The sequence below is a fragment of the Lissotriton helveticus genome, chromosome 7 (genome assembly GCF_964261635.1).
Source record: "Lissotriton helveticus chromosome 7, aLisHel1.1, whole genome shotgun sequence".
Lineage (NCBI taxonomy): Eukaryota > Metazoa > Chordata > Amphibia > Caudata > Salamandridae > Lissotriton > Lissotriton helveticus.
Genome location: NC_136068.1, coordinates 1,083,784,255 through 1,083,804,396, shown reverse-complemented (window position 1 = coordinate 1,083,804,396; position 20,142 = coordinate 1,083,784,255). Strand labels below are relative to the sequence as shown.

General features: G+C 46.2%; 1 protein-coding gene across 2 annotated transcripts in view; it reads right to left on the bottom strand.

Annotated features, from left to right (window-relative positions):
• The window catches only part of RPTOR (regulatory associated protein of MTOR complex 1), a 2,181,859-nt gene that overhangs the window by 359,679 nt on the left and 1,802,038 nt on the right, over positions 1-20,142 (bottom strand). The window contains exon 29 of one of the 2 annotated variants that reach the window (XM_078654105.1): positions 6,089-6,136. The exons of the other annotated variant lie outside the window; for it this stretch is intronic. Within the exon in view, the coding sequence (XP_078510231.1) occupies positions 6,089-6,136 (48 nt within the window). The remainder of the gene's footprint in view (positions 1-6,088; positions 6,137-20,142) is intronic. 2 annotated transcript variants of the gene reach the window in all.

Genomic DNA, 20,142 nt, shown 5'->3' with positions numbered 1-20,142 from the left:
GCTTGCAGTGCTCTCTTGACTCCTGAGCTGTAGATATGTCCTGTTACTTGAACTAGCACTCCTGTAGTGCTACCTTGACTCCTGAGCTTTAGTAATTTGCCTGTTCCTGAACTAGCACTGCCAGCAGTGCTACCTTGACTCCTGAAGCTTTGGCAATTCCTTGTTCCTGAACCTGCACTGTCTGTAGTGCTGCCTTGACTCCTGAGCCTTAGCTCACTTCCTGTTCCTGTCCCAGCACGGCCTTCTATGCTACTTTGTTTTCTTGATTCTTTAACCTGCACTATTCTAGTATACCCCTCTAGCCTCCCCTTCTGTATATCACTCTCCAGTCCCTGCCTTTCTTCCCAATTCCTTCATTCCAGTTCCTAGTTTGCTGTCTTTCTATTCTGCTGTTTTACTTCTGTTACCTTGTATGTTTGTTACCTGCTTTCTGCCAAGTGTGCCCTGTGATTTCCTTCCTTTCCTGTTAAGCACTCCTCCTTGCTAGCTCCTTGTCTATTGTGCTTGTGTTTAGTTCTACCCCCTTGCTGTTACTGCCTTGCGTGTTCCTGTTTGATCGCCAGGATCCGTGGGCACAGCGGACTACCTAGGTGGTGTTTCTTATTCAATGTGAGTATTGTCTTTGAGTTACATTTATAACATCACCATAGGTATAAGCTCCACAGACCTTGCCTTTGCATGCATATCTTACATGTGGGTATTTGCAGTCAGTATCTGTAACCGCAATTGTGGGTAAGAAACTTACTGAGCTTCAGTCTTACCGTGTGGAGCTCCCGAGTGCTTTACCCCACACCCCCCTTTATTGTTAATGTTGTTTCATATATATGTCTTGCACATTCATCCTAGGTGTAGTTATTCTGAATGCAAAATTGCCTTGTGAGTGGCCTTCCTTTCTGAGTCTTACCCATCTTGTTCACTTGTCCAGGCTTCCCCTTTGGATCCCTTTTTCTCCTCTGACTTCCTGTATGATCCTGAGCAGCGCTGTACTCCCCTTCCTGTGTAAGTTTTCTACCCAGTTCCTAGTCCTTGCCCAAGTCCCTGACTGTGTTCCCCACATAGTCCCGGACAGTCCCTGACACAGAGTGAGCGAAGGCCGCACCCGCCTCCGTAGGGCCCTGCGGTGGGGAAAGCAGCTCCTCCTGAGGCGACGGCTGTAAGCTAAGGCGGCCGTCCCCATAGCCAATCGGAGTGGGGAAAGGCCAGGTCCGGAAAGGAGAAAGAAGGACCAAGGAGTGAGGGTCCTGTGGCTCCTCTCGCGAAAACCGTGGTCAGGAGCCATCCTTTGATGACGCCGGGGGAAAAAGCCACGACGCGACGGCCCGTCTATGGTGAGGACAACACCAGCAGGCGCCCAACATCCGGGGAAGAGGGGGCGCTAAATTCCAGTCCACGACCAGATGCCTGTCCGGTGCCGTAGAGTCCGCAACCTGAGGCAGGATGTCATCGTCGTCCAGCGCCAAGGGAGGCGCTGGACAGGCCTCCTCCACACCACACGGTCCAGGAAACCGGGGCTGGGCCGGAGTCGAGGCAGCTAAGGGACGGCGCCGACTCGACCTACGAAAAGGCAGTCGCCTGCCTGGAGGGACGAGAGGGACCCGGGGAGTGACAAGCAGTCCCCCGCCAGCCTCTACCCATGAGGGGGCGAGAGGGGCCCGCCGACCCCAGTGGCACCGCCAAGCCCGACTCGACCTCTGATGAGACAGCCGCCTGCATAAAGGGACGAGAGGGGCCCGGGAAGGGACGGGGGGTCCCCCGCCAGCCTCAAACCATAATGGGACGAGGGGGGTCCGCCGACCCCTGTGGCGCCGCCAGGGCTAGCAGCCGCCAGCACCGTAGCGGCGTCACTAATGCCTCAGGCAAGATCGACCCTTGTCCATAGGACCGAAGGGGCTCGAGGATGCGACCCGAGCCCGGCGACCTCCCGCAACATCACAGGGACTTCCGCAGGAGTTTGCAGCGAAGCAGAGGTGCCATGGTCCGAAGGAGGGACCCCCGAAGAGCCTCACCCCAATGGTACCACATCCTCCAAGCCTGGAACCGAGCCAGCCAGCGCCAGGGCGGGAGCCCCCAAAGACGCCGCGGAGGGCCCCGCACAATGCAAGGGATCCGCTGACCTCCCAGGAGGAGAAGCCAGCGAGGCCTGCAAAGACGCCGCATATGTCTTCATCTGGGCTCTCAACGCCCCCTCACTGGGAAACGGTGGATAGGGGGATGGTACGCGGGGTCGCATCACCCACGGAGAGCCCACGTCCCCCAACAGGCCGGAAACCAGCCCTCGAGGACAAACTGCGACACTTACCGACAGGTGAGCGATGCTCTTGCGACGTAGGAGAAGAACGAGGACGACAACGGCGGCTTCGAAAACCTTCCGTAGAAGCTGATCGAGGTGAGGATGCCGATCTGGACATGCGAACTGAGAGAAGTTTCATCCGGCGCTCCCGCCGCGTTTTCTGCTTCAACTGCTGGCACGCCTCCCAATCAGTGGAGTCGTGATGTTCCCCCAAGCACCACATGCAAATGAGGTGAGGGTCCATCGCCGACATCAGGTGTCCACAAGATGAGCACGTCTTAAAGCCTGAAGGCATTCGCACACTGTTCCCACAAACACACGCAATAGAGAAAGAGAAAGGCCTAAACAGGCCTGGAGCACGAACCGGATCCGCGTTGCACGCTGAAAAGGAAAAAACTGACAAAGGCGCGCCGGGGTGGGACTTATGTGACCTCGCTGACACTTACCGACAGGGGAGCGAAGCTCTTGCGTTATAGGAGAGGGATGAGTATGACGGCTGCATCGAAAACCTTCCGCAGAAGCTGATCTAGGTGACGAAGCAGATCTGGACATGCGAGCCGAGAGAAGTTTCATCCGGCGCTCTCGCCGTGACTTCGGCTTCAACTGTTGGCACGCCTCTCAATCAGTGGAGCCGTGATATTCCCCCACCACCACATGCAAATGAGGTGAGGGTCCGTCGCCGACATCAGGCGTCCAAAAGACTGCACACTGTTCCCACAAACACACGCAATAGCGAAGGGAAGGCCTAAACAGGCCCGGAGCACGAACCGGATCGGCGTTGCACGCGGAAAAGATAGAAACTGACATAGGCGCACCAGGGTGGGACTTATGTAAACTCGCGGACGTCACGTACGTGGATGACGCCTGGGCGGAGTTGCAAGATGAGATCCCCCCGGCGCACAGCGATGCTGTGCCAAAAAAAATTCCGGATCCAGTCTCGCCTGGGGATAATTCTACGTTAAGGAATCTTCGGCTAGTAGTCTCTATCAAATACTTGCAGACAACCACCAAATATCCATAGACCACATGGATAGCAACCTGTAGCTCCCCATGCCTCTAAAGCTCAGTTCTACAAGCATAACAGAAAATTCTAGAAGCAATATGAAAACAGATACACAACTAACAAAGGACACTCCGGATGGCAACACTTAGAACACTACACACATCCATAATGCCTAAGACCAGTAAACATCAGATTCATTCGATCCTACGAATTACATAACATACCAACAAAATGCCCTCGCACAAACAAAGCATCATAGATCATATCAACTGCAAAGTCTTGCTCTCCCAGCAGTAATTAACATAACCAGAACGACCCAATCCACACCCCAACACAAATGACATCAGCCACAGTAATCCATACAAGAGAACACACTGACAAACCATTCCATTAAGCCAACACAGAACATTCAAAGAGAAGAAAAACCAGCAGCTCGGAAGCTGATATGTCGGACTTTAATGTGTCAATGTATAAAAACACAGGCATTCACCAATGCTGTTTACATGTGCTGCATTCACAGATGTTTTGGTTCACATCAAAGCCTGCACTGTTGACTGAAAATGCTAGGGAAAGAGTATAACATTTTTGAAAAAAAGTTAAATGAAGTGAATATGGCAAACAGTGTCATGACAAAATACTTTTCTGATGTAAAATAGTCCCTCATGCATTCCAAAGGAAGCACTTCCTGGATGGTGGAAGGGTACAACAGATAGCCCATATCATGGGGTGAGATAGAAATACTCCTCTGCATGAAGCCAAAGAAAACTCAATGGGTATTTTATAGAACTGGGCATCTTTTAGACAGCTGAGCTGCCACGTTAGACATAACAAAGGCACAATCGTAATCACCCACATCACTAGACATATCACAACCCACTGAAACCACAAACTCTCATGTAGCCATTCCGGATCCACATGTAATATGATAGAAAAACAATACATCACCCAATACACTGTAAAACAACAGGCAATAACCCCTACAACACCCAATTACACAACCTGGACCTTGCGCAACCTAACCCCATTGCCAAGGAGCCAAAATGGTAAAACTTTCCAGGTCATCTCTCACCGAACTAGAAATAAAATCTCACTCTCGTAAGAAATTTACAAGGAAAGCCACCTAAAAGTGGGCAGAACGGGCAGAGCACCTCCCTTATTCGGTTCGGGTCTAGTTCGCGCTATATAAAACTCTGCAGAGCACCTCCCTTATTCGGTCCGGGTCTAGTTCGCGCTAAATAAAACTCTGCAAAAAAAAAAAAAAAATGAACAGTCTCTTAACATGAAACACGCCCAGCACACAACTGACAGATTATTTAATGATGGGATGTGATACCCATGAGTGTCTCAAACACTCAAAGCACACTAACACATAAACAATACGCTGGAAACAGATTTCGATTCTGCAAGAAAGCCAAGAACTGCTGTGATCCATGCACCCATCTTCTAGACAGGCTATAATCTTACAGAAATACACTCCAAAGACATCCGATAATATTATGAAGCACACCAACTACTTGTCAAGTGACATAATACCAGGGAAACACACATTACAAACCCGGTCTCTTTATTTGCCAGGACAGAGACCAAACCAAATGGAAAGATAACATATTCCATGACTTCGTGTCACAAAGGAAAACATTCACAAAAGTAGAACAGGAACCCAATTCTGATTAACGGTTTTGATTTTTGACTCCATCATGACAGACCAGACAGCCCAAGACGAGATTATTTTAATAATTTGTAAAAATAAGGACAGTTGGTCCCAGAAATATTAAATAATGTTTGGAATCACTGACAAAATTAAACATGTTCAAAGCCATTTTATGGATATCAAATTGCACTTTATGACCCCAACATATTTTAGAAATATATAACTTTTCAATTTGAAAGAGCCGTAGCAAAGATCAATTTGTATTATTAGCAACATAACATATCAGAAGATACAACACGATTAAGCAACGTAACAAAAAAAACATGACATGACAAAGCCACTGAAAGGCAGCTTGGTATGTTGTGTGACAGAATGTAAACTGACAAACACCGGTATATTGAATTGGTTATTTGTAAGCGTAATGAAACCATAATCTTATTAACTGCATGTTGTTAATTGTTGCATTACATACATTTGTAATGTAATTTTACATAAAGTTCTACACCTCATACAGGAACCTAGTTCTAACTGGTCAAAGGCACTAATGGGGCCAGCAGAACACTAGAGGAAACAGGCCAGCAAGGACAGAGACTGGTCGCAGGCAAAGCAAGAGGGAGAAGGAAGCCTGCCAGGGTGAGAAAGACAATAGCTCAGGGATAAGAGTCCATTTAGTTTCAGGATAGGGGGAGAAACAGGAAACCTTTCTAATGAGAAGGGAGAGATCTCTGAGCAAAAAGTGAGCAGGTGCAGGGAAGAGAGGCGAAGGAAGAGACACGTTATAGGCAGGAAGAAATTGTTCAGATTTCCAGGCCAAAAGGACAAGAAGGACCTTGGGAATGAGAAACGAGTGACAAGGAGTGAACAGTAAGCTGTGGGTGGTCAGACAGGCCTCCAACGTTGCAACCGGGGTACATGGAAATTGACCCATAGAGGTGAAATGGCAGAACTATAATGCTCTTATGGGTGAGGGCAAAGTGAACAAAAGTCTAATCCTGGGGCAGAACCCATAGGTAGCACTTCTTGGTTACCTCACTGTGCTAGAGACAGTTATCAGGTGGTACCCTTTCCCCTCATCATCTCGCTGCTTCTTCTGAGTTTACTGGGCATGAGAAAGAGCTCAGGTATCAGGTTTGAAGGCACTCACCTCCTTGTTTACTTCTGTCAAGATAGATTGAAACCCTTCGAGCCAGGCCTGTGCGAAGATAGGAATTCAGGGAATGATGCCAGGGGTAAGTTGGTCAGCCAAAGCAAAAGAAATTAAACAGAATTAAACACAGCACGACAGAAGCAACCCAAACGAAGCACAGCAAAAACAAGACCACCACAAAGCATGCCACACCCAGAGCAAAGATTGCAGGGTTCTCAAACCAGAAGGAAGGATCTAGGTTTCTCCCAGCATGAGGGAAATGCAGCAGCCTCTCCCATACTGGGTTTATCGTGCATTACTGTTAAACCAGCGCAAATGATGCAAGATTTTCTCAGAGCAAAGGACAGGCTGCTGGACTCTCTCAGGGCTGAGGAAAGGTTACAAGACTCTCTTCAGGAAAAAGGATGCAGGAAGTTTCACAGAGCACAGGAACGGGTACAGGTCTCAACTAGTATAGAAGAAAGGATGCAGAACTATCAGATGGGAGACAAAGATGCATTTTTAGACATGGGGAATGGTTGCTGGGCTCTCAGAAGTCACTGAGGGGCCCAGCCAGGCAGAAAGAAGGCTGCACGGCTTGTTCAGACCAGAGGAATCGCTGCAGTAATTTACCATGCTACAAAAAACGTTGAGCATATCTTATTGACCACAGGAAAACTGCCAGCTCCACACAGACTTGGGCAAAGGTTACATATCTATCCCAGGTCTCAGAAAATGGCTTCCATTGGACTTGAGGAAAACACAAAATGGAAAAAAATAAAACCCATAGTCCGCAATAAACCCAAAAGGACGGTGATCATAGCTTACTTAGAGTACAGAACAGTAAAAATATCAAGTATAATTTACATAAAAGGAGCTAATTTTTTAACTGACTGACTGCAGCGAAAGATGTTTTGGTTATTATACTTCATTTTTAGGATAGGAGTACTGTGGCCTCGAGATTTCAGATACTAAGTTGAAAGTTAAGTGTGTTATACCTAGTTAATGCTGGAAGTTATCTTATATCAATGTCTAGTTGCATTTCCATAAGCACCACATCTGAAATATGCAAGCCAAAGCCACTAAAGTTGATGCCTGAATGCTCTCGTGCATTCAAGAATAAGCAGATGGTATTATTTATAATAATGAATTGTTATTTGTGTTACAAAAAGTACATGACTATCAGTCTTCCTAAATACGTAAAGAGCTATGACATCTTCTCATACTATGTTCATGAGATCAAACTTTGAGCCAGGACTTTTTTCTTTAAGACCCTGCCCTTGTTAAGCCAATCTGCTCTTCTTAATACATAACAGATTTACAATTGTCCTCAAAGGAATCGTTTTAACAAACTTCATTAATTAATGCCGTCACCAGAAGTGATCAATTATTTACCAGAAGCAAGGTAGATACAGTATTTTTACTGTTTTTTTATTATTTCTCAAAAGTTTTTTGTTAGAAGATTTTATCAAAATTCAGGCATGGCAACATGATACTACTACAATTGAATGATGTTGGTAGCATATAACACCTTATGCTCTTTACACGGATAAACCAAAATACCATGTACAAAAGAACTTTTCAAAGTCATACATTCTTTTTTGACATGAATGATATTAGTATAAGCAAAGCGGCGTCAGGCGTCGACGTTTCGGTCCTTCTTCGGTTAATTAATTCCATAGGACCATCCTCAGGACCAGTTGGACAAAATATATCACTAACCACCAGCCGGTGGACGTGAGGACTAAATGGGCAAATTTCTTCACAGAATAAAATACTCGACTCAATCCTGCGTATTAATCAGGAGAATATAGTTCCGAATGAAACACTCGATGTTTCCTTAATCACTTAAATGCGGGAGCACTCGCGTTATACTTCCTCACGCCTCGATAGTTAGGGATTCCTGAGGATGGTCCTATGGAATTAATTAACCGAAGAAGGACCGAAACGTCGACGCCTGACGCCGCTTTGCTTATACTAATATCATTCATGTCAAAAAAGAATGTAGGACTTTGAAAAGTTCTTTTGTACATGGTATTTTGGTTTATCCGTGTAAAGAGCATAAGGTGTTATATGCTACCAAAATCATTCAATTGTAGTAGTATCATGTTGCCATGCCTGAATTTTGATAACATTTTCTAACAAAAAACTTTTGAGAAATAATAAAAAAACAGTAAAAATACTGTATCTACCTTGCTTCTGGTAAATAATTGATCACTTCTGGTGACATTAATTAATGAAGTTTGTTTAAACGATTCCTTTGAGGACAATTGTAAATCTGTTATTGATTATACCCAGTCCTCACGGGATTATTGGGTGGCTCTGTCTTTATACACTTCTTAATACATAGCAGTAGCGCATAAAAACAGCAAAGGCTTATCATTAAATATTGCTCCGCTCAATGGTGAGAGCATGTTTCCCTTCTATCCCTAAACCTTGCTCTCCAACAAACAAAAAATAAGAAGAAATAAACAATGAAATCGAAGATTTCTCTAGGTGAGTAACCTACGTTTTGGGAACACTACATACACTGCAAATCATTCAGCAGCACGGCAAGAATGATGGTCATTCATCTCCAACCGCGGGCTGCTTATCATCAAATTAGTGCGAAGCCTCAAAGTAACTGGCAACAGCCAGAGTTTTGTATCCAGAAGGTATGCATTATTAGCACATCATGTGCCTTATCAGAACACAAAGTGCACCTCCAGATGCCACCGCACTACGAGGCACATCACCAGAGGATTCAACCAGAAAGTCCACAGTCTTCAATAAGGTTTAGAGAGGAGGTGGGAGAAGTAATCTAATGGGTTGTCTTGTAACAGGAGGGAAGAGATAATGGGGTGAAGGAAGAACTAATAGAACGGGTAGAGAGCTAGAGAAACAAGCATTGGCAAAGCCAATAGATCTCGCCTATGTGAGAGCTATTAGTTTTGGTAATGTGCTTTAGCCATGTTGTACACCAGTGTGGCTGCTGTTTCACATGTCGACAAGTTTGTGGGGTAGATTGGAGTGGGGCAGATTGGTGTACTGTGGAGTGGAGGTAAAGTGGGCTAGAATGGAGTAGGGTAGATTGGGGTAGATTGTAGTTGGGTAGATGTGACCGAGAGACTGGAGTAGATTAGCGTGGTAGGTTGGAGAGGGGTAGATTGAATTTTGGAGATGGCGTGGAGTTGGGTAGAGCGGGTTAGATTAGAGAAGATTGGGGTAGATTAGAGTATGGTAGAATTGAGTGGGGTAAATAGGAGTAGGGTAGGCTGGGGTGGAGTGGGATATAATGTGGTGACTGGAGTGGGGTAGAGTATAGCGGTGTAGATTGGGTGGTTTATAGTAGGGTAGCATGGAATGAGTGGGATAGTTTGGCGTGTGCTAGATTGGAGCGGTGTGGGGTAGATTGGAGTGGTGTGGGGTAGATTGGATGGGTGAGGGGTAGATTATGGGGCCGGGTTGATTGGAGAGGGGTACATCGGAGTAGATTGGGATACATTTGAGTGGGGTAGATTGGGGTGGGGTGGAGCAGATTGCAGTGAGGTGAGGTGGATTGAAGTGAGGCGTAGTGGGGGTACACTGCAGTGGGATATATTGGGGTGGAGTGGGGTAGATTTGGATGGGGTGGGCTAACCTGGATTAGGGTGGGGTAGATTGAGGTTGGGTAGATTGAAGTGGGCTGACTGGATGGGGTAGAATAGAGATGGGTAGTTTGGAGTAAAGTAGAGTAGGGCAGAGTGGGGTGGATTGGATTGGGTTAGATTGGACTGGAGTGAGGTATATTTGAGCAGCATGAGGTAGTATGGAGTGAAGTCGTATGGGGTAGACGATGGAATAGAATGGAGTGTGGTAGACTGGGGTGGAGTGGGGTAGATTGGGTGGATTGGAGTGGTTAGACTGGGTAGAGTGGAGTGGGAGAGTGAGGTTGGACCAATTGGAGTGAAGTCGAGACTGAAGTGGAGTGAGATTGATTGGGGAAGAGTGGAGTGTGATGGATTACAGTTGGGTAGATTGGAATGGAGTAGGGTAGAGTGGAGTTGAGTGGGGAAGATGAAAAGGTTCAAGTGGGGAGGAGGCATAGAGTGGGGTAGATAGGTATAGACTGGAGTCGGGTAGATTGGGGTGGGGTAGATTGGGAAGGGGTAGATTGGAGTGGGTGTGGTAGATTGGAGACGGTTAAATCAGAGTGGAGTGAGGTAGGCTTGAGTGGGGTAGATTTGAGTGGAGTAGATTTGGGTAGAGTGGAGTGAAGTGGGGTGGGGTAGATAGGGTGGGTTGGGTTGTGGTAGATTGGAGTGGAGTGTGGTAGATTGGAGTGGAGTAGATTGTGACAGATTGAAATGGGGTAGATTGTGGCTGAAAGGGGTAGATTGGAGTGGGGTAGATTAGAGAGAAGGTGGATAGATTGCACTGGAGAGTAGGGTAAATTGGAATGGAGTGGGGTAATTGGCCTGGGGTAGAGTGGAGTAAAGTGGAGTAGTGTAGATTGGAGTGCAGTCTGTTAGAGTGGAGTGGGTTAGATTGGGATACATAACATTGGAGTGGGTTGGATTGGGATACAATGGATTGGGGTGGATTGGAGTAGAGTGGGATAGACTGGGGTAACTTGGCACAGACTGGGGTAGATTTGAGTGGAGTGTGGTAGAGTGGAGCGGGTAGATTGGAGTGGAGTAGACTGGAGTGGGGTAGATTGAGTCGGAGTGGGGTAGATTGAGTCAGAGTGGAGTAGACAGGGTTACAGTGGGGTAGATTGAAGTGGAGTAGAGTGGGGTGGGGTAGGCTGGAATTTAGTGGGTTAAATTGGGTGGAGTGAAGTAGACTGTGGTCGACTGTAGCAGAATAGGGTGTGGTGGCGTGGACTGGGGTACACAGAGTGGAGTGGGATGGATTGGAGCGAAGTAGAATGAAGTGGGTAGGTGGGGTAAGAGTGGAGTGATTGGTGGTTTGGAGTGGAGGGGCGTAAATTGGAGCAGCGTGTTGTGTCGTGGAATGAGTGGGATTGATTAGAATGCTGCATAGTTGAGTGACGTGGCATGTCGCAGAGGGTCTTAAGACTGAAGGGGAGTGGAGTGCCATGTGGCAGAATGGAGTGGCGTGGCATAGGGTGGAACGACAGAGTGGAGTGGCTAGTGTGGAGTATGCGTGGTGTGGTAGCGCACTGCCAATACAGACAACTCATGACTATTACATTTTCACTAAAATACAGTTTTATAGCACATAAACGATAATGTGTGCAAATGTTATCACCTAGTGTATTGATGTGTTTTGATCGCATTCAAATGTTTGTTTCCACCACATTTCAAAATTACAAAAAAAAGCTTCATTTGAACTAATTCTGAAACATCAGCACATTTCATTTTTTTTGTAGAGTGCTAGAAAAAAAAAACATACTACACCCTCTCCGTTTACATGGGTACTCAGCAGGATTGTGACATAGATTCTCTCCATTTAAAGTCAGAGAAAGAAAAATAAACACCAAGCTCACTGGAAAACAGAGCCTGACTTCTGACCTCTGCCTTTGAATGCCCAGCAAATGTGACAAGATAAGAACAAAATTTAAAGGCCGGTTCGCTGAAAGTGAGTTTGTGGAAGAATACAATTAACAGGAACTAGGCAACAGGAGGGGCAAACTCAAGGTGGACAGCATAAGGCAAATAAAGCCAGCAAATAGAATTCTAGAAAGTGTGAGCTACAAACCACAAAGCCAATAGTAAGCAAACCACGAGACAGCTGTGCTGTCTGGTAGGCTTTGACCTAAAAAAGAGGACAATAGCAAGAGTGGTGTGTGGAGGCGAGGGAGGCTGCAAATGGTTGGAAGCGGGCTGCATTGTCACTATTGCCAGAATCAGCTCATAGCTTTTGTTAGAAGACAGCTTCTCCAGGAGTACCCCTTGTAAAGTAATCACTGCCCTAGATAAGTCTCTTGAAGAAGACGCAGGAGGACTACTCCCTTGCATCCACGGGCTGGAATTCTCGTTGAGCACTTTATCCCTCACTGTGGACTACTCAGCACTCTAAACCTGCATAATACAACATACTGCAAAGGTCCATTAGAAAAGGCATTGCAGAAATAGGGGTCTGCAGCACATGCCTCCTTGGAAATTCGCCTTAGACTAGTCTTTTTTTTCATTGTGCTTGTACATTTGTACACCATTTTCGGTTGCACATCAATTGTGGTGCATAAGTGCTGACTGAGGATGTTAAGTAGACAAGATGGGAAACCATTATTTGTAAAAAGAGAAATAGAATTAGGTCTTACACCAGTTTCCCCTCACCCCTGGGTAAGATGAATAACAGGGCAGACTCCTATCGGGGTGTCTGCTGCGCTTTAAAAATAACATTGAATAAATAAATACGTGATAAAGGTGCTCTGTGATTAGAACAAAGACGGGCAGATAAACACCAAGTACTCACATGGGCAACACAACTTCACAGCAGGTTTTCAAAACACAATGACCGGGAATATGAGCTGTATAAAACTTCACTCTCTATCGCCAATGGCCTGCCTTGGTTTGGGCAGAGAGTAGCGCTCATCGCCTCAGTGAGAACTGCCATGCCAACCTGGGCTCCTTCCCAAACCCGAAGAACTAGAGGAGCTGTTCTTATGCTAACACGAAAAAGCACCTTAGGGTGCAAACAGCAGACGAGTCAGTGCTCATACAGCTTCTTGAAAAAAGTGAACATATTGTTCATTATTGCTCTTCAAACTGTTACATCGCCGTGTAGGTGCCCTCAGCAGGGGAGCAATGATCGGAATGCAACATTCACCGACCACTAGCACTGGCCCTCCAGCCAGGAAACCTTGTACAGATCGGCATGGTTCCCATGAACCCGTCTGTCTCTGGGCACAGCGAATGACAAGTAAGAACGGGACCCCAGAGGAGGCGTTTGGGAAGGAGGGTGCGCTCACCAGGGTACAATTTTAGCCCACTGACGGCCTTTGTTGTGTATGAAAAGGTTGAGAAAAGGATGTTTGCCAGAGTAATAGCATTTTCTTTTGGAACAACAACAGTTTATATAAACAATTCATTGCTTAAGCAAACAATGGACGGGTTGTCTGTAGATCAACCACAACTCTGTAAAATTGGTATATGCTCCTAATAGTGGTACATTCACACTCTCTATAAGGGAGGCGCGTCTTCATGAGCTTGCGATGGAAACCTTGGAACCATTTACAAAGTCATCATTGGAGTAATAAAAGCGCTGTGAAGTCAAACAGCTGGCAGACAACGCCCTATGCAAATACCGATAGATAAAGATGGCACCTACCCTAGAGGAACACGTTTTTCTTCCCTGGCATGGGGCCTTCAGTCCAGTTCACTACAGTACAGTCACATGCTTTACAGTACAGTTACATGCTTATACAAGAATGCATTTCTCTGTACCTGCATACATCCCTATCCCATTCATTTATGCGCACTTGTGTGGACTCCCTTGAGGCCTGGTGCATGGGCGAAAATAGTGCATTTTGTGTAAAGCCAGGGCAGGACACCAGTAATGGATGCAGGAGGATGTTTTAGACCAATTTGCCCTGACCTGTAGTTAAGACATGAATAATAGTCCTCAATCGAAACAAAATGGCGGCCTTATGGCTGCGCTACACAACAGTACTCATGCAACAGATCAACCACAGCAAAAATAGATGAGCACTTGTGATTTACAGGTGTTTGACACTCAATTGATCAGTTTGAAAATAGACTCAATCCTCAATATCCCTGTAGTCCTTTTTAAAGGACATTTCTATGTGCTTCTATGTACTTGCTGCACTAGCAACCTTGTTTCTTGTACAGCTAAGGCTAGCCTTCAGTTAAAATAAAATAAAAAAAAATAAAGAAGCTGATGCAAGAAACTTTCTGAGAGTAAAACTGTTGTAATAGACATTAAGGATCTAGTCGCATGGGCGTGGTGATGTTTCTAGCGGTATGATACAGCTGATCTCAGTATTTTTTCCCCCTAGCAATTACAGAATACAGTCCTTTTGAAGTAAACAGTCAATGTAATATATAACCAGTCTGAAACAACGGGGAGCCAGGTTAAAATCCCAAATTTTATAAACCATAAAAGGTCAGAGATACCGCATGCTTTTATAGTGTGAAGAGAGAGGTGGGATTGGGCTGTGATAGACATTTACGTTAGTCTGTTTCTCTACCTACACATTAATATATCACACGACCTTTGTTAAACATTGCACAAGCTATTTTCTTTTTGGTGTGGCTGAATACAAATGTTTACACCACGGCGAAGAGAACTGGCTGCTTTAGTCGGTAAGGACTCTGATGTAGTACCATTTATCATAGATGCACCTACAGAACCAGCGCGACAAGGACAATGACAGTAACAGAATATACCACATTGCATGTTTTGGAATCTTATGAATGCAAGGGTTCATTATGGAGGAGGCAGAGTGGTAAATAATCTGCAGGGAGAAATACTATCCACTAGTAATGTAAAATGTATAATTTTTGCTGCAGAATCTTTACCTCACAAACGAGTCCCAAAGCAATACCCCCCACCCCCGACTCCCCCAGGAAGTGGGACTGAGCTGTGCCTTGGAGAATTATCTGCCATTGAGTGCCTCAGCTGTGAAGCATTAATGCTTTGCAAAAGGATGTGGCAAATATTAACTATCACAATATCCTGGGTAAGAACACCAGAAACCACCATGGTTCTCGAGGCGTGGGCACGAATGGCAATCAGGGGATTTTCTTGTCCCCTGTGTATAAGATCTTCAGACATAAGGTAACCCACACTGTCCTGCCTATTGATATAGTTGGTGCTTTGTTGTCTAAGAGGATGGGGAGAGTATACCTTGAGATGGTTTGAGGGAAGTCTTCAAGCCCAGCCACCAAGTCTGCAGCTTAAACATGTTTATGTGTAGCTGCTCCTCTCACACAGATCAAAGGCCCAGCCTCACTGTCCCCTACGTGGGGCTGGGCCAAGTGAGGATTTGTTCATGACCACAGCAGGCCTACAACCGGGGGGACTGAATTAGTGGCCAACAGTGAGGTTGTCAAGGTACACCAATTAATCAAGATCCAGGAGAACACATTAGAAAATCTGATCCCGAACCAAAAGGTTTTCCTTGTGCTGGAATCACTGCTTCCTCAGACACCACTTTAGAGCATTCATCCACCAGTTGGCAGGAAAACCCAACCAGATGCACAAGGTCATCACTCCTAAGGGGCGCAGGAATTGCAGAACCGAGTTTATTGCCTGTAGCAGGAATCAGGATTATAGCCCGAATGAAAACAAGTTACTTACCTGTAACTACGGTTATCCAGTATTGGTATCTTTCATAGATTCACATGCCTGAATCATTCCCCGTCGTCGAGGCGGGAGTCCCACGGTAAAAATATATACAATAGCAGTGCCTAAAAATTCTTGTAGTAGGCTGGAAAAGCCTAAAGGCCTAACTAGGCCTCAAAACTTAGCAGCCTATCTACATCATTATGTAAAAAGACCTGAAATAGTAGCCTCAGGCAATCAGCTGTCCTCACCCTCTAGAACCTTCCCAGCCCAGGCAGTTCTCCTCAGATTTTGCCAGCACAAGTGAGAATGAGTATCCATAAAACAGAACTGCCATGCCGGGGAGGAGGGTGGGTGCATGTGAATCTATGAAAGATACCAATACTGGATAACCGTAGTTACAGGTAAGTAACTTGTTTTCTTATCCAGTATTGGGGTATCTTTCATAGATTCACATGCCTGAATCAGAGTAGCAAGCAGTGACATCATGTCTGTCATTAGAGGAAGGTGGGAGACAAAATAAACCATATACATCCCCACACAACCAGGAAGGTAATAGAGCACAAACTTGTTGACATAACATATGCATCAAAACCTTCATAAGTACATTATATACATTACAGCATTTAAAAACGCTAAAACATCATAATGAAACATATGCTCAAAATAGGCAAATGAAGAAGAAAAGACTGTAAAAAGTCTAACCTTAGTGAAGAAGATGCTGCAGTATCGCTTCTCCAACTGCTGTATCATCATGAACTGCCGACTGCAAACAGTAATGTTTGGTAAAAGTGTGCACACTTTTCCACGTAGCAGCTCGGCAAATGTTCTCCAGCGTCACTCCAGCGAAAAGGGCCGTTGACGCTGACATTGTTCTGGTGGAATGCGCTTTGACCTTTCTTGTTAAAGGTTTGTTGGCTTTGACATGACAGAAGACAATCGTAGAAGACAACCATCTAGCTATAGTTGCCTTTGTTACAGCTTGACCCAAGGTGGCTTGACCATAAGCAACAAAAAGTTGATTAGATTTGCGGATGTCCTTTGTTTTTTGAAGATAAAACTTCAGGCACCGTTTCACATCCAGAGAATGTAAAACCTTCTCCGCTGAAGTCTTAGGATCCGGGAAAAAAGTTTTGAGTTTGACCGGTTGATTGATGTGGAATTGAGTTGGTACTTTTGGAATGAATCTTGGGTTAGTCCTAAGTGTCACAAAGTCTTTAGAGAATTGTAAGAAAGGCTGTGTAACAGTGAAGGCCTGTATCTCACTGACTCTGCGGGCTGAAGTGAGAGCCCGTAAGATAGCCACTTTCCAAGTTAGAAACTTTAGATCCGCCCTATGAATAGGTTCAAAAGGTCTTTTTAGAAGTTGAGAAAGAACAATATTAAGATCCCACTCAGGAGGAGGGGGACGAACTGGTGGAAAAGCTCGGAATAGCCCCTTAAGGAATCGTTTGATCAAAGATGAGGAACATAAGGATGGTTTGTTGGAACTCTTCCTGAACCTGGATATCGCCGCCAGATGCACCTTAATGGACGAAAAAACCAGGCCAGCCCTAGCTAAAGAGAGCAGATATGGAACGATGGCTTCCGGAGGAGCTTGAAGTGGATGAACATTATTCTCTTCACACCATGAGCAGAATCGTTTCCACTTAAAACGATAGGTCTTGATGGTACTTTGAGCACGGGTTTGCGATAAGATCGCCCTGCAGTCTGAGGAGATGTTAAGATCCTTGAACTCTAGGAAGTCAGGAGCCAAGCGTGCAAGTGCAGTGATTGAGGATCCGGATGTTGGATCTGGCCTCCCTCCCTTGTTAACATCGACACTGTCGGTTTGAGACGAAGTGGAGGCTGCTGAGATAGTAGAAGGAGCTCCTGAAACCAAAACTGCCGTGGCCAACGGGGAGCAATGAGGATGAGAGTGCAATGTTCCCTCTTCATCTTTTGCAGTCCCTTCGGAATGAGCGGAATCGGAGGATAAGCGTACGCAAAGATTCCGGACCATCTCATCAAAAGGGCATTTCCCCTGGACTTCGGTTGAGGAAACCTGCTGGCATAAAACAGGCATTTGCTGTTCTGCTGCGTGGCGAACAAATCCAGCGTTGGTGTTCCCCAAGTTTGAAATATCCTTTCTACTTGATGTTGTTCGAGCTCCCATTCGTGACAGCTCGTGAAAGCTCTGCTGAGGTTGTCGGCGAGAGAGTTCTGGACGCCTTGCACATGTTCTGCTCTGAGGGATATGCCGTGGCGTATGGCCCATTCCCACATCTCCTGAGCCTCTAGCGACAGGGTGAGAGATTTCGTTCCTCCCTGTTTGTTCATATAGTACATGCTGGTGGTATTGTCCGTACGCACCAGCACGGACGAATTCGCAATCCTGGGAAGGAAGGCTTGCAGGGACAGAAAAATGGCCCTCAGCTCTAGGCTGTTGATGTGTTTCCGTCGGTACCGACGAGGCCATCGCCCCTGGATCTGAAGGTCCTGAAGGTGGCCTCCCCAACCTTCCATAGAAGCGTCCGTAGTCAGGGTGAACTCTGGAATGTCTTGTAGAAAGGTGAGGCCTGGTGACAAATTGGGCGCCTTCGACCACCAAAGAAGGGCTTGCTCCATTTTGGTAGTCACTTTGATGCGGTCGTCGAACGATCCGTCGACTTGCCTCCACTGATGAAGTAACTCCTCCTGTAACGGTCTCATTCTGAGTCTCGCCATAGGGATGAGGCTGATTGCAGAGGAGCACATCCCTAGAAGGGAAGCAAATGTCCGAACTGAGAGTGACCTTCTTGCAAAGATTTGTTTTGCTAGGTTCAACAGTTTGTTCTGCCGCTCCTGAGTCAAGAACGCCTTGCACTGGCGTGTGTTCAAGACCGCTCCCAGAAAAGTCAACTCCTGACGAGGTTGAAGCTGAGATTTGCTCGAAATTAAGAGTCAGACCCAGATTCGAAAAGAGGGAGAGGGAACTCCTGACCGCTTCCATTGTGGAGTTTCTCGATGGTCCTTTTAACAGCCAGTCATCAAGGTATGGGAAGACTTGTATTCCCTGTGACCTCAACATTGCTGCCACTGGGGCTAAACATTTGGTGAAGATCCTGGGGGCCGATTTGAGGCCAAATGGAAGTACTTTGAACTGGAAGTGGACACCAGCCACCTGAAACCTTAGGTATTTGCGGTGTTTTGGGTGAATAGGGATGTGGAAGTAGGCATCTTGCAGATCCAGAGAAGCCATAAAGTCCCCTTTGTTGAGACAATTCAGAATGTCCGTCAACGTTACCATGCGAAAACTCTGTTTCTTTAGATATTGGTTGAGTTTGCGCAGATCTAATATTGGACGCCACTCTTCTGAAGTTTTCTCCACGAGGAAGAAGCGAGAATAAAACCCTTTCCCATTCTGAGAAGGAGGAACTCGTTCTATCGCATTCTTGTGTAGCATCTTTAAGGCTTCTTTGAAGAGTAAGTGAAGACGAGGGGGAGGGGGACCCCTGGGCGGCGTTGTTGGTGGCTTCTGTAAAAACTCCAGAGTGTGTCCGTTCCTGACAAGATCCAGGACCCACTGATCCGAAGTTATTGTCCGCCATTGTTGGTAAAAGGCGGAAATTTTGGCGCCCACGGGAAGGGGAGGATGAATGGCTGACATCCGGCAAAGCTCATTGGCGCTTGTTGGAATCACGCCCTTGATTGTTTGAGCGTCGTTTCCCTCCCTGACGAGGGAAAGATCCAGAGGCAGGCTGTCTGTAAGAGCTTTGATAGTACGGTTGTTTGTATTGAGATTGGTATTGGCGATTTTGCTGGTTGGAATAGTTCCCCCTGGAAGAGTAACCACGGCCTCTTGCTCCTCTAAAGGATCCCCTCTTGTATTGTAGGGTACCAAGGGATTTAGCTGTTTCTGTATCTGTCTTTATTGCCAGCAAAGCGTCATCGATGTGTTTACCAAAAAGTGAATCTCCATCATACGCCATGAAACAAGATTTTTGTTTGGACCTCAGGCCTGAAGGTGGTAGCGCGGAGCCAACCTTGACGCCTAAGTACTGCTGCACCTGCCAATTGTCTGAAGTTGGTGTTAGAAATATCAAGGGCGCAATCAATGATTTCCGAAGCTGCCCTTTCTCCCTCCAGTACAATCCTGCGCACCTCTTGTTGCTGATCCTCAGGGATCAACTCAAGGTATTCAGACAGATCGGACCACATCTGCCTATCGTAACGGGCCAAGATAGCTAACGAATTAGCAGCTTTAATAGAGGCTGCTGCATTTGCAGAGAACTTCTTCCCAATGGCATCCAGTCTCCTGCCTTCCTTGTCAGGTGGTGTGGAAATGGGAACCGAAGGATTCTTGGACTTCTGCTGTGCAGCCTGTGATATGACAGAGTCTGGTCGAGGGTGACCTATTAAACAAGATGGAGTATCTGATGGTGCTCAATACTTTTTCTCTATTCGTGGAAGGACTGCAGGAATGGAAGCAGGCGTTTTCATGATGTTGAGGCCTTCCTTCCATATATATTCAATAATGGGGATAGCTCTGGTAACTCTGCGATATCCCTCTTTAAAGTCATGCAAAAAGCAGTCAGACTGCTCCACTGTGACGGTCAATTCAAATCTATTTGCCGCACGTTGCATAAAATTATGAAAGCCGCCGATATCCTCAGGTGGAGAATCTGAAGGGCGGGGCGCAGGCGGTGAAGGCATAGGAATGACGTAATCCTCCCATGGATCTATAGGTATATTATCTGGCAATTCGCCCTCTTCCCTGTCATCATCGTCATCATGAGAAGAAGTATCCATGTCATGTTGAGGTGCTGGACCAGTATCTTGTCTTGGAGACAATGATGTCCGCGGTGACGAAGGCCTTGGCA